The sequence below is a fragment of the Lagenorhynchus albirostris genome, chromosome 1, assembly GCF_949774975.1.
Source record: "Lagenorhynchus albirostris chromosome 1, mLagAlb1.1, whole genome shotgun sequence".
Lineage (NCBI taxonomy): Eukaryota > Metazoa > Chordata > Mammalia > Artiodactyla > Delphinidae > Lagenorhynchus > Lagenorhynchus albirostris.
In genome coordinates this window covers 29,281,671-29,294,614 of record NC_083095.1, presented here as the reverse complement: position 1 = coordinate 29,294,614, position 12,944 = coordinate 29,281,671, and the positions used below count along the sequence as shown (strand labels likewise).

At 37.9% G+C, this 12,944-nt stretch overlaps 1 protein-coding gene across 3 annotated transcripts in view; it reads left to right on the top strand.

The window, feature by feature from the left end:
- PSEN1 (presenilin 1) overlaps positions 1 to 12,944 on the top strand; it is a 74,368-nt gene that overhangs the window by 27,974 nt on the left and 33,450 nt on the right. For 2 of the 3 annotated variants that reach the window (XM_060139826.1, XM_060139816.1), the window contains exons 4-5: positions 4,516 to 4,769; positions 7,085 to 7,226. In XM_060139826.1, the coding sequence (XP_059995809.1) occupies positions 4,516 to 4,769; positions 7,085 to 7,226 (396 nt within the window). Of the gene's footprint in view, positions 1 to 3,757; positions 4,044 to 4,515; positions 4,770 to 7,084; positions 7,227 to 12,944 lie in introns of all 3 variants that reach the window. The other variant, XM_060139836.1, reaches the window with a different exon arrangement.

Sequence of the window (12,944 nt, the reverse complement as noted above, 5' to 3'; positions counted from 1 at the left end):
TAGGCTCACCCAGTTACAGCTCACGTAGCCTGGTAGGACAGCTGTGGTGCCATAGCAAGAACTCAGGTTTTGAAGCAAGAGACTTGGATTTGATTCCTGCCTCTGCTGTTTTCTGGCTGTGAGATTTTGGACCAGTTGCTTTAGTGTTCATCTGCCAAAACCTCCCAATATATGAAAAGAATAAAGAAGATGACGTGAGAGTGCTTTGTAAATTATATAAGTACTTTATATCAATTATATAATACTAAATTATATAAATGCTTTGTAAATACTCTATAAAGGGAGCTGTTATTACTTGCATTTTAGTTTATATTGAACATTAATCAGCCCATCAAGTGGTCGTAATTGTATTGCTGAATATTAGTCACAAACATAACATTCTTAGCGTATGACGTAGTCACCTCCTTCTAAGAAAATAGAAGTATGAATTCCCTCAACCCTCCTGCTCCTCAGCTATCAATCACACTATACCCGTGTTTTCCAGATCCCACCTTCCTCATAACCATTTCCTTCCTACTGAACTTTAGTGACTTGTGTTCGGCAAAAATTATCTTTCTTGGTGAGTGGTATACATATTTCTATCTTTTGTGCTTTGCAGTAGTTTCCTTTCCGCTCCTCATAGGGCTTGAGTCTTCATAAATGTTTTCTCCATGAGGTCAGACTGAGGCAGAGGGCACCAGTGCCTTTGTAACACCAACTTTTCTCTCTCCTTCTCTTCTCCGCCATTTATCCCTTACCCTGTTTCATTAATTATCGTCTCTCTGTCTTGTATCATCACCCTTTTACTCTAATCCTAATTCTATACTTTGACCTGACAAGTATGCTTAAGTCTCTAAAATAACTTTTTCAAATTTGAATCCCTTCTGTTGTCACTTTTTTTGTTTTTGTTTTTGTTTTGCTTCAAGGAATGATTGCCTCTAATTTCTCAGTTTCCATTCAATCCCCAGTCCATTATGATTTATGAATAACCTGCTGCTTCTCTCGTTGGTCGTCATCCCACTCTGTATTTTTCCTTCCACAGCTGTTGTAGTACATTAATGACCAACATGTCCATCTATACTTTCTCCCTGACATTTCATCCACTTGCATAGCAATGGAAACTAATGACTTCCCCCAACTCTCTTCTGAGCTTGACATTCTTATTAACTGCCTTTGGACTTTCCTGCCTGGTTGTAGGTACTTCAGATTCACCTGTCTCCCTAACTAAAATCTCTCTCCTCTCCTCTAGCCTGCTCATCTTCTTGTGTTCCCTATATCTATCAATGCCATCACCACCTTCCTAGTCTCTTATGCCTAAACCTCCAGAGTCATCCTTGACTCCTTCCTGACCATGTAATTTGCCACAAAGCCCTGTCAATTCCACTTCTGAAATATTCTTCTCATACCTCTCCTATTTTCCATCGTCACTCAGTCAAGTTTCTTGAAAATGAAACATAATCTGATGTGTCACTTCCTCAACCTTAACAATTTTTACGACTTTCTGTTTCCTACAGGACAAAGGTTGAAGTCCCTGGCATGGCAAACAAGGTTCTTTACAACCTGTTCCTAACCTTCCTTTCCTGCCATCAGCCCTGACCACCCTGTCCTCCAGCCCCCTCAGGAGTACTCACTGATTTTCTGCATAGGCCTGTGCCACTCTACATGTTGTCTCTGCCAGGAGCCCATTCACTTTCTGCTCAAGAATTATATCTTTTATGTTGTGTTTCTTTTTTATTTTATTTTATTCTTAATTTTTTATTGACATATAGTTGATTTACAATGTTGTGTTAGTTTCAGGTGTATAGCAAAGTGATTGTTATACATATATATATATATTTTTTTCTTTTTCAGATTATTTTCCATTGTGGTTTATTACAGGGTATTGAATATAGTTCCCTGTGCTATACAGTAGGACTTTGTTGTTTATCTGTTTTATTTATAGTAGTTTGTATCTACTAATCCCAAACTCCTAATTTATCCCTCCTCCACCCCCTTTCTCCTTTGGTAACCATAAGTTTGTTTTCTATGTCTGTGGGTTTGTTTCTGTTTTGTAAATATGTTCATTTGTATCATATTTTAGATGCATATAAGTGAGATCATATGATACTTGTCTTTCTCTTTCTGATTTACTTCACTTTGTATGATAATCTCTAGGTCCATCCATGTTGCTGCAAATGGCATTATTTCATTCTTTTTTATGGCTGAGTAATATTCCATTGTGTGTGTGTGTGTGTGTGTGTGTGTGTGTGTGTGTGTGTGTTGCATATATGTATATGCCACATCTTCTTTATCCATTCATTTGTTGATGGACATTTAGGTTGCATCCGTATCTTGGTTATTGTAAACAGTGCTGCTGTGAACATTGGGGTGCATGTATCTTTTCAAATTAGAGTTTTGTCTGGATATATGCCCAGGAGTGGGATTGCTGGATCATATGGCAACTCTATTTTTAGTTTTTCAAGGAACCTCCAGACTGTTTTCCATAGTGGCTGTACCAATTTACATTCCCACCATATGTTGCCTTTCTTGATCATACAAAATTAATCAGTCCTGTAGCACTTCGTTCACATCTCTAGTATAATATTTCTCCTATGTTAAAACTATCTCATGAGCTACTTAAGGACAGCACCTAGATCTTTTCAATTTCAGTATTGCCATAGCAGAATACCTGGAATATAGAATTCCGATTACTTGTGGAATTAATAAATTGAAAGTCAAAGGAAAGAGAAAGCCCACATTGAGTGTGCAGAGCTTGCATGTTGTCTTGTGAATGGCAAATTGAGAGGGCGTTAAAAACTTGATTTCTGCAGTCTGTTACACCTAGGTTCAAACCATTTCTGTAACACTTACTAACCTTGCCTGTAAAGTGGTGATGATGAGGTGGCTGTGAGAATTAAATGTAAAACACACCTCAGGGCTCCCCTGGTGGCCTAGTGGTTGAGACTGTGCACTCTCACAGCCAAGGGCACGGGTTCAGTCCCTGGTCGGGGAACTAAGATCCTGCAAGCCGTGCAGTGCAGCCAAAAAAAAGGACATATCACAATCCGTAGTACCTTGTAATAATTTTAAGCTATTATTAAGCATGTTATGTATTTTTATTGAATAATAGTATTCCTCTGTAGTGATACTTGGTTAAACTCTAGTCAAAAATGAGGTACAAGAGTGGCATGTTCTCACATGAGCTTCCTCAGAGAACCCTGTCTTAACCGAGCTGATTTTATCTTATCAGCAACAGTGACTATCAGTCTACTTCCATCTCCTGTTTTATTTACTTCTCTGTTATTTTTCTCCTTTTGTCTTATTATTTTTATTTTGCTGTTGTTGTTAGTGCTCTTGGGATTCATCCTACCCTTTACAAAAAGTGAGTTTTAGATACAGTAATACCAAAAAGGAAACTGAACTTGAAGAATAGGAAAGGATAAACCCAGGATTAGGATTTATAAGTAACAAAGTGGTGGTTAGCTTAAGAGGAAAGTAGAATCTAAGGAAGTTCTACTTCCATTCCTTTATTCATCACATATTTATTGTTCTCTTCCTCTATACAGGGCAAGATGGGAATGGGGTGGGGACAGGGTGGGAGGGCATCAGAATTAAGTCGTAGTTTCTCTCTGTAAAGGTTTTTTTTTAATTGAATATTTTTTGAGATAACTGTAGATGGTAAGAAATAATACCGAGAGATCCCTCATAAATCACTTCAAGGATTTTTAAGTCTTATTAATAATGAAGGTGAGGGACTTCCCTGGTGGTGCAGTGGTTAAGAATCTGCCTGCCAATGCAGGGGACATGGGTTTGAGCCCTGGTTCGGGAAGACCCCACATGCCGCGGAGCGACTAAGCAACTAAACCCATGCACCACAGCTACTTAGCCTGCACTCCAGAGACCGCGAGTCACCGCTGCTGAGCCCGCATGCCACAACTACTGAAACCCGCGCACCTAGAGCCCGTGCTCTGCAACAAGAGATGCCACCGCCATGAGAAGCCCACACACCGCAACGAAGAGTAGCCCCTGTTCACCGCAACTAGAGAAAGCTTGCGTGCTGCAACAAAGACCCAATGCAGCCAAAAGTAAATAAATAAATATATATATTAAAAAAAATAATGGTGAGATAGTTCCTTGTATAACTGATATGAAACCACAGGTAGAAAGCACTTCATGATTTTGAAAAAGGTGAGCGTACTCTGCTTGCAGCTGCAGCAAGTAAAGAAGGCTTCATGCAGGTGTCGTTTTTAAGTCAAACCTCAAAGGATGAGTACAATTGTATTAGGTTGAGAATGGAAGGTGAGAATGAGGTAAGCCATGAGCCAGGTGAAAGGGAGGACCTGGGTTCCTTCAGTGGACAGTGGTAAATAATCTTGGCTTTTAAACTGCATACTTCTTGTAAATTGATTCTTTCTTGCCTCAGGTTTTTGGAACTCATGTAATAAGGGGCCTGTTGATAATCTCGGGTCTAATCATTAAATTTTCTGTTTTTGATACAGAGCACCTTGATTCTACTGGGAGTCTAATTTACTGAACAAGTCTCTCTTGTGCTTTTAGAATGACAGTAGAGAGCGGCATGAGCACGGCAGCGAGAGGCGGAGGCATGGCAACTCTGAGTCCTTATCCAATGGCCGAGCCCCCGGTAACTCACAGCAGGTGGTGGAACAAGAGGAAGAGGAAGATGAGGAGCTGACGTTGAAATATGGCGCCAAACATGTGATCATGCTCTTTGTCCCCGTGACTCTCTGTATGGTGGTGGTCGTGGCCACCATCAAATCAGTCAGCTTTTATACCCGGAAGGATGGGCAGCTGTACGTATGAGTATTGTGTATCATTATGCTCAAGGCCAGCGTACTGTCCTTCATAGCGTGTCATCACCACCTTGAAGGCCTCTGCACTGAAGGGACATGAAGGCTAGGGAGTCCATCCTCTCTGATGGCCAAAAGCAGATGATGCTTTAAGTAGAGAAAATGAAAGCTGCAGAATTATATTTTTCATGTGGTGTCCCTAGATAGGGTTGAACTTATTTGGAATTGAGCAGTTGAGTAGTGATTTTACCACCTCAGGGCCACGGGGCCCATTGTTCTTCTCCCTGGAATGTTCTTTTCCTTTTCTAACTTTGGTGGATTAATTCCTATCATCCTTCTCATCTTGGCTTAAATGTTGAATCCTAAAAGATAACTTCCCTGATCCTCCTAACAGAATTAGGTCCTTCCTGGTATCCTTTCTCATAGCAACCTGTTCTTTTTTCACTTGTTACGATATGCAAGTATTTATTTATTTTCATTATTTAATGCTTGGTTTCTTTCTGTACTATGAGGCCTGTGAGGAAACTTTATTTCCAGGGTGAGGTATGTAATAAATGCTCAGCAAAAAAAAAAAAGTTGTTCAATGAAAGGATGAAGAAGCAATGCAGGCTGGCACTAAGTGTTTGTGGAACTGTCATGTAGATTTCTCTGGTGCCGTTGGTGTCGACCCTTTGTCTCCAAGAAAAATGCTTTGATTCAGATGTCACCTAGTTCTGTCTCTAGGACTTTTGTGGGGCTCAAAAAGTTTTAAATGAATTTTGAAATTGGCGAATGTCTGGAAAACTCTGTGGGGTTCTGAAAGCCAAGCTTTTAACCTTTTGGGAGAAAGGGTAAGACAGTGAGTGAAGGACAGGGATTGGAAACAATAACCGAAAGAGGTTGGGGAATATTATCTCTGTAAGTTAGAGTTAGGTTTGGCTGCATATTAAAGAACAGGGGTTAGCAAGCTATGCCCCACAGGCCAGATCTGCCTGCCACCTCCTTTTGTAAATGAAGTTTTATTGGAACGCTGCCATGTCCATTCGTTTATATATTGTCTATGGCTGCTTTCATACTACAGTGGCAGAGTTGAGTGGTTGCAACAGAGACCATATGACACACAAAGCTTAAAATATTTACTCTCTAGTTTTTTATAGAAAATCAAAACAGGGAATTCCCTGTGGTTAGGGAACTGCCGGGGCCCGGCTTCGATCCCTGGTTGGGGAACTAAGATCCTGCAAGCCGTGTGGTGCGGCCAAAAGAAAGAAAATCAAAACATCTGGTTTGAATGATGCACATATTTTCTCTGTCTCCCACAGAGTAGTGCAGAGGTAGTAGTTCAGATTGTGTAGTGGCTTCTCTTCATCAAGGACTGAGGCTCCTTTGTCCCTTCTTTTTTGGCTTCTACCCTCTAGGTTGTTTCGGGGTCCAGTATCGGTGCTGGATCCCCAGCCTTCATTCAGACAGCAGGAAGGAGTGGGGGAGAAAAGGACATGAGACGTGACTCTCAGCAGAACTAACTCCTCCCTTAGAAGTTCCACACAACACATCTGCCTATAACTCATTGGCCATTACTTATTCTCATGGCCACACATAACTGTAGGGGAGGCAGAAATAAAGTCTTCTACTGGGAACATTGGTACCTGGGATAAAAGTGTTTTTATGTGAATGAGAAGCAAGGGCAAGCTGGATATGTGACATTATCTCAAGACAACTTCAGTTGCAGTCACCGTACAGATGAAGGATAATTATCATCCATTTTACCTTCCTCTGACAACCACTTGTAGCCTAGGTAGTTTATGGCAGAATCTGGTACTTTTTTTTTTTTTTAATGTTTTCGGAGTATAGTTGCTTTACAATGTTGTATTGGTTTCTGCTGTACAGCAAAGTGAATCAGCTATACATATACATATATCCCCTCTTTTTCGGATTTCCTTCCCATTTAGGTCACCACAGAGCACTGAGTATAGAGTTCTCTGTGCTGTGTAGTAGGTTCTCATTGGTTATCAGAATCTGGTACTTTAACAGATCACTAATAAGCTGTGGAGAAAGAACATTTGGTGAGGTATTTATTTCGGTATAAATCATCCACTAGATGGAGCCAGTGTCTGGCTCACATAGGTCCACGTCCATATTTTACCTATCTCCTTTTATTTTGAAGGACTTATTTTAGCATATAGCTATTTTTATTAGGTCAAAAACTCTTGGTTAGATTGATGAGATGGAAAAAAGTGACTTATATCAGTTGAATCAAGGAAACAAAACTGGTGTTGGAGAGCATGTAGTTTGGAATCTCCATTAACACTTACCTGGGGCTTTTGTGTTTTATTTTATTTTAGAATCTATACGCCATTCACAGAAGACACCGAGACTGTGGGGCAGAGAGCCCTGCACTCAATTCTGAATGCTGCTATCATGATCAGCGTCATTGTCATCATGACTATTCTCCTGGTGGTTCTATATAAATACAGGTGCTATAAGGTGAGCGTGAGACACAGAGCTTTGCTTTCCACCATCTTCTTTTCATGGTTGGGTTTTGTTGTCACCTTACTTGGTCTAGTAAAGAAAAAGGTCTTATATTCTAGAACTAAGTTAATTTTTAGTTTCCCCCCTCATTTGTGGAACATTTAAAAAATACAAAAAGGCATAAATGAAAAACAAATGTTTTCATATAATATCACACTCTAAATGGTTTTAACGTTTTGATTTGCTGTATACTTCGGACATTCCAGAAGGATATATCCTGAACCTTTGTGATTTCCCTCATTGACAGATAGCACTGTAGCATATAATTGTCTCCATAAAATAACTTACAACTACAAAAATTCAGATTCTCAACTTGAGTACAGAACAGCAAAGCCACCTTCAGCTGCTGTTGTTAAACTCATTGATGACTGGCCGAATTCCCGGTTCTAAATTCGTAGGTGTCCATTCCCTCTCTCTCTTCTGCAGGAACACAAATTCTTTACTTGGGAAACAAAGGCAGGGGACGTTGTGCAGGAAAGACACAGACCCAGCCCGCCCAGCCTCTGGTCCCCTACCTCACTCTCTACCTAAGTGACTTGCTTGTGAATTTCAGCTACCTGGCACGTGTTTCAGATTCATGCCTCAGAAAAAGGACAGATTATTACAGGTCATGAACCTTTAGGCTCATTCTCAAATAAAAGAAATATTAACTTTTCAAATATTGAATTCTACTCTCTTTTTAGTATTTACTTCTGTATATTCTTTAACATGGTTAAAATCAAATGCATAATCAGTATGTGTCCTTTTTTAACTTTTACTTTGGCATAAGCATTTTTCCATATTATAAATTCTTAGCAAATATGTCTAATGGTTACATAATATTTGACTCAATGAGTGTATTGTAATTCACTTCCCCTAATTTGGACATTTAAGTTGTTTCCAGATTTTCGCTCTTCTAAAAAGCAATGAATGTCTTTATGCATAGAACTTTTCCGTTTTTCAAATTATTTCCTTAGGGTAAAATCCTAGACACAGAATTTCTGGAGCAAATTATCTGCATATTTTTAACTGTCTTGCTATGCAGAATTTTGTTTTCAAGATGATAGTATCAATTTGTACTTAACACTGGTAGTGAAAGAGGCTGTCTTACCCCACCTTCACCAGCGTTTAATTTTTTAAAAAAAAATATGTGCTAACCCTCATAAGCAAAGCAAAAATGTCTTAATTTGCATTTAGTTGATTATTAATAAGATGGAATACTTTTTCAGTGTTCACAAACTCTAAAATTATACAGAGTTTAACCTTGTTTGTTGAGTGGGTGGAAGTATTAACCTAAGTGATGACCATTTGCAGTCTGACATCAGAATCTAGAGATTGAAGACAAAAGATGTGTGTGATGGCGACAGGTAGTCATCAACACTCAGAGAGCCAAAGAGCAAATGATGTAAACCCATGTTGAGAAGCATACTCCTCTCCCTGCTTAAATATGCTCATGTCTCAATTACTTTATCTTTTTTTTTCCACTATATATATTTGTTTACATATAAGTGTTTACCTGCCAGTTCCATTTCTCTGCTTTATTGGACTTTCTTTGTGACTTGTATCTGGATTATATGCTACTTTTGTTCCTCACATGTTATTGGGAGTCACCTGGGGTTTTGCATTCTTCTTTGGTGTTAGGAGACCTCTTTCTGCTTTGCTAGCAGGAACTTAGAGGGCTTCTCCTGGAGCTCATAGTCTTGCTAATGTCCACTTGGGTTGTGTTGAGTTCAGGTGGAGGAGGGTAGTACTGGAGGGAAAGAGTGGTAAACTCATCGCTGGCTTCCTGGTACTTCTGACTCCCCAGCCTACTGGCAGCTGCACGCATTCGATCCAGGTTTTGTAGTTGTATTCGGTAGGTAGAACTAGAACTTATCCTGATGTATTTTTGGTCAGTTTTGTGCATATTTTAGTTAATGCTTCATATTAGACAATCTAAAATCTGGATTTCCACGTTCACCCATTCATTTTTGTGTTGTTTTCTTTTGCTTTTTAATATTCAAGTCTTAGCAAACACAGCCAATTCTATAGAAACAAGTTGTTGATTTTGACTCCTAGTATAAAAATAAAAGGAGCTTTTGAGTCAGAAATTCAGAAACTTGCCAGGACCTGTTTGGAAATAAGCCCTGAGGATTTGTGTGTCAGTGGTTGATTGTGCAATGTCTTTGAGAAGCACAAGAAGCTAAAAGACCAAACAAACCTCAAAAAGGAAGAAATGGAAAAGGCAGTTAATTATTATATATCATTTGTTATAGATGAAACTGTATAGCTTACTAAAGTCACATGATTTCTGGCCTAGATAGTTCAGTGTTTAGAGGAGATCCTTGCTGTTCTGTACTGAAGCAGGGGCTCTTTTCTTTCAGAGCCTTTAGCACAGGAAAGCTGAACTAGGGATTGTAGCAATATGAGAAAGGCCTGTTTTACCACCTGATGTTCTAGAAAAAGGGAAGGTGTTATTTAGTCATCATCAGAAGAGGCTTTGAATTTAGGTAATAATTCAGAAAATCATAACATTAGTGATTAACCTAAATAAGAAGACAATTTACAACCATTATTACAGGCAGAGTGCTAATATTTTTACCATATGAAGAGCAGTTACAAATAATTAAAATTATGAACATCCTAATAAGAAATTTAAAAAATCCAAGCAGAGAAATTATGAAGGAAATATAGATGGCCAGGAGAGGGAGAGGAAGAGAGAGGGAGAGAGAGGTGTATGTGTGTTTTCTCACTAGCAAAAAATATATATATTAAAATAACAAATTAACATATTTAACTTATTGACTTGGTGAAGGTTAATCAGGCCTTTTTTGTGGAGTCACTAAGCCAGTATGTATCAATAGTCAGTAATTAGAAAATGTTTGTACACTTTGGTTCTGTATTTTGCTTTCATGATTTATCCCAAAGAGTTAAAAATACTGGAAAATATTTGCATACTAGATATTACTCCTAGCATAAAATATAATTGGAAAAAGAAGGAAAACCCCACAAATTCCATGCATAAGGGAAAAGTTAAATTGTGGGTTCATGCATGTAAGTAGACTATTATTTAGTTATTTAAAAATCATATTTTAAAAAAATATTTGGTGGGATGAGAATTTGTCTTTAATAAAAAATTAATTTAAAAAGCAGAATGTAAGATTTTCTATTACCTGATTATAATTTTTTTTAAAGGTCTTTGCATATGCAGACAGAAAACATGTCTGAAAGGAAATGTTAATGTCAACTTTGGTTCTCATTGGTCAGTGGGAATTGTTTTTTCTTTTAGTGTTTCTATATGTTATAAGCATATGTTACTTTGTATTCAGAAAAATGCTGTTTTTTTTAAAATAAAAAACATTTCCATGTTCCCTTGCCCTTTCCCCCATAAAACAAGGTAAAAAGCATTTCTTAAGAAAGTGGAGGATTTCTTGTACATAATATTTAGTCTAACCCTTAATTTGGAGCTCAGTATGGAATACCAGTGTACATCTCCCACTCTTTAAAGTTTTTCTGTTTTGTAATATTTTATATACTTTTTAGTTTTATAACTTGGATTATTTCTAAAGCTAAGACTTGTGATGGGCTGGGATGCAGGTGGGAAGATTCATTTCTGCTTATTATTTTTTTTTTGCAGATGAACTAGAGTAAGGACTCCTTTTAGAATATTTTGCTAAAGTTGAAGTACTTAGAGGGAAATGTACAGGTGTCTTCAGTTTACTTTGATATGTATTAAAATGGGCTAATGGGTGGAGAGATGGATAGATGTGTTGCAAAGCAAGTACAGCAAAATGTGAATGGTAGAATTTTGGTGGTATCTGGGCAGTGGTTCACTGTGTGTTTGAAAAGTTTTAGAATAAAATGTTAGGGGAGAGGCTTCCCTGGTGGCGCAGTGGTTAAGAATCTGCCTGCCAATGCAGGGGACACGGGTTCAAGCCCTGGTCCGGGAAGATCCCACATGCCGCAGAGCAACTAAGTCCGTGCACCACAACTACTGAGCCTGTGCTCTAGAGCCCGCAAGCCACAACTACTGAAGCCCATGTGCCACAACTACTGAAGCCTGCGTGCCTAGAACCTGTACTCTGCAACAAGAGAAGCCACCACAGTGAGAAGCCTGCGCCCCGCAACAAAGAGTAGACCCCACTCACTGCAACTAGAGAAAGCCCACGTGCAGCAGCGAAGACCCAATGCAGCCAAAAATTAAATAAATGAATAAATAAATAAAATTTTTAAAAAATGTTAGGGGAGGTTTTTATGGAGGAACACCAGATATTAAATTTGTTGTATTCGGATAGTCAATTTAGAATATTTAAATGTCAAAGGAATACCAGCTTTAGTGATGTAAAGCCACTCTTTTGACCTTTTCCCAAATTGTAACATTTTATAAAATTGTTTCAAAGAAAGAGAGAATTTTTAAGAAATTTTTTCTTCAAAGAATTAACAATCACAGATCACCTTGAGTGATCAAAATGGAACCACAATACAAAATTAACATAGATTCTAATGTTAACATTAGTAACAACTAGATTTTGATAGCTTAGAGTGAGATAATTGGAACAACTGGATCTGGGAGGCGTGTGGGGGAGTTTTTTTTTAAAAAAGAAGACAAAATAATATTCTTGATTTGGAGCTTTTCTTTTCTCCTTTTTCTTTAAGGTTTGATTTGGTCTTTTCTGATTAAGAGATATGTTTGGGAAAGTTGTTGATTAAGTAACTCCTGTCATTAAACAGTAAAGTTCATTGAAAGCATAAAGCATATGGGTGTATCTACCTCAAAATAATTTCACTTTTGGTTAAAAATTACCTGACAATTTATCATGCTTCTCCATTCTATTTTTTAAAACCCCAGACTCTTTGGCTTGTATAGTATTTTCCCCAATATACTCATGACATAAAATTACCATAATTTTTTTTATCTTGTGTAATAGATTATAAAAATCTAGTTGTGGGGACTTCCCTGGCGGTCTAGTGGTTAAGACTCCACGCTTCCACTGCACGGGGCACGGGTTCGACCCCTCGTCGGGGAACTCAGATCCTGCATGCCACATGGCGTGGCCAAAGAAATTAATTATTTAATTAATTAAAAATCAGGTTCTGTTTCTCTCTCTCATATTAATAAGCTGTACATGAGTAATAATGACTAATATTTATATAGTTCTATATGAATTCTGCATAATATTAATGGACTGACATATAAGTGTTAACTTATTAATGAACCAAGTAAAATAAACATAGCATAGCAATACTTATTGAAACCTCAGATTCAATAATACTTATTGAAACCTCAGAATATTCTTTTATCAAATGGTTATGTAATTTAGACGACCTGTTTTCTCTGTACAGTTAAAATATGTGTACATAGGTCACTTAACTGAATATCTGATTTTCAATTTTATTGAATTTGATTTATCAATTATTTTATCAATTTATTATCAATTAATTTATTGTTTATATAAGAAATACATCAAAATTCCTCCATTGAAAATATCGCTGCTTTAAAGTTTAAATGTTAACTGTTGACTCTGTTGATAATTTTTTTTAATCAAAGTATAATTTACAGTATTAGTTTCAGGTATACAGCATAGTGATTCGTTATTTTTACAGATTATACTCCATTAAAAGTTATTACAGGGCTTCCCTGGTGGCGCAGTGGTTGAGAGTCTGCCTGCCAATGCAGGGGACACGGGTTTGTGCCCCGGTCCAGGAAGATCCCAC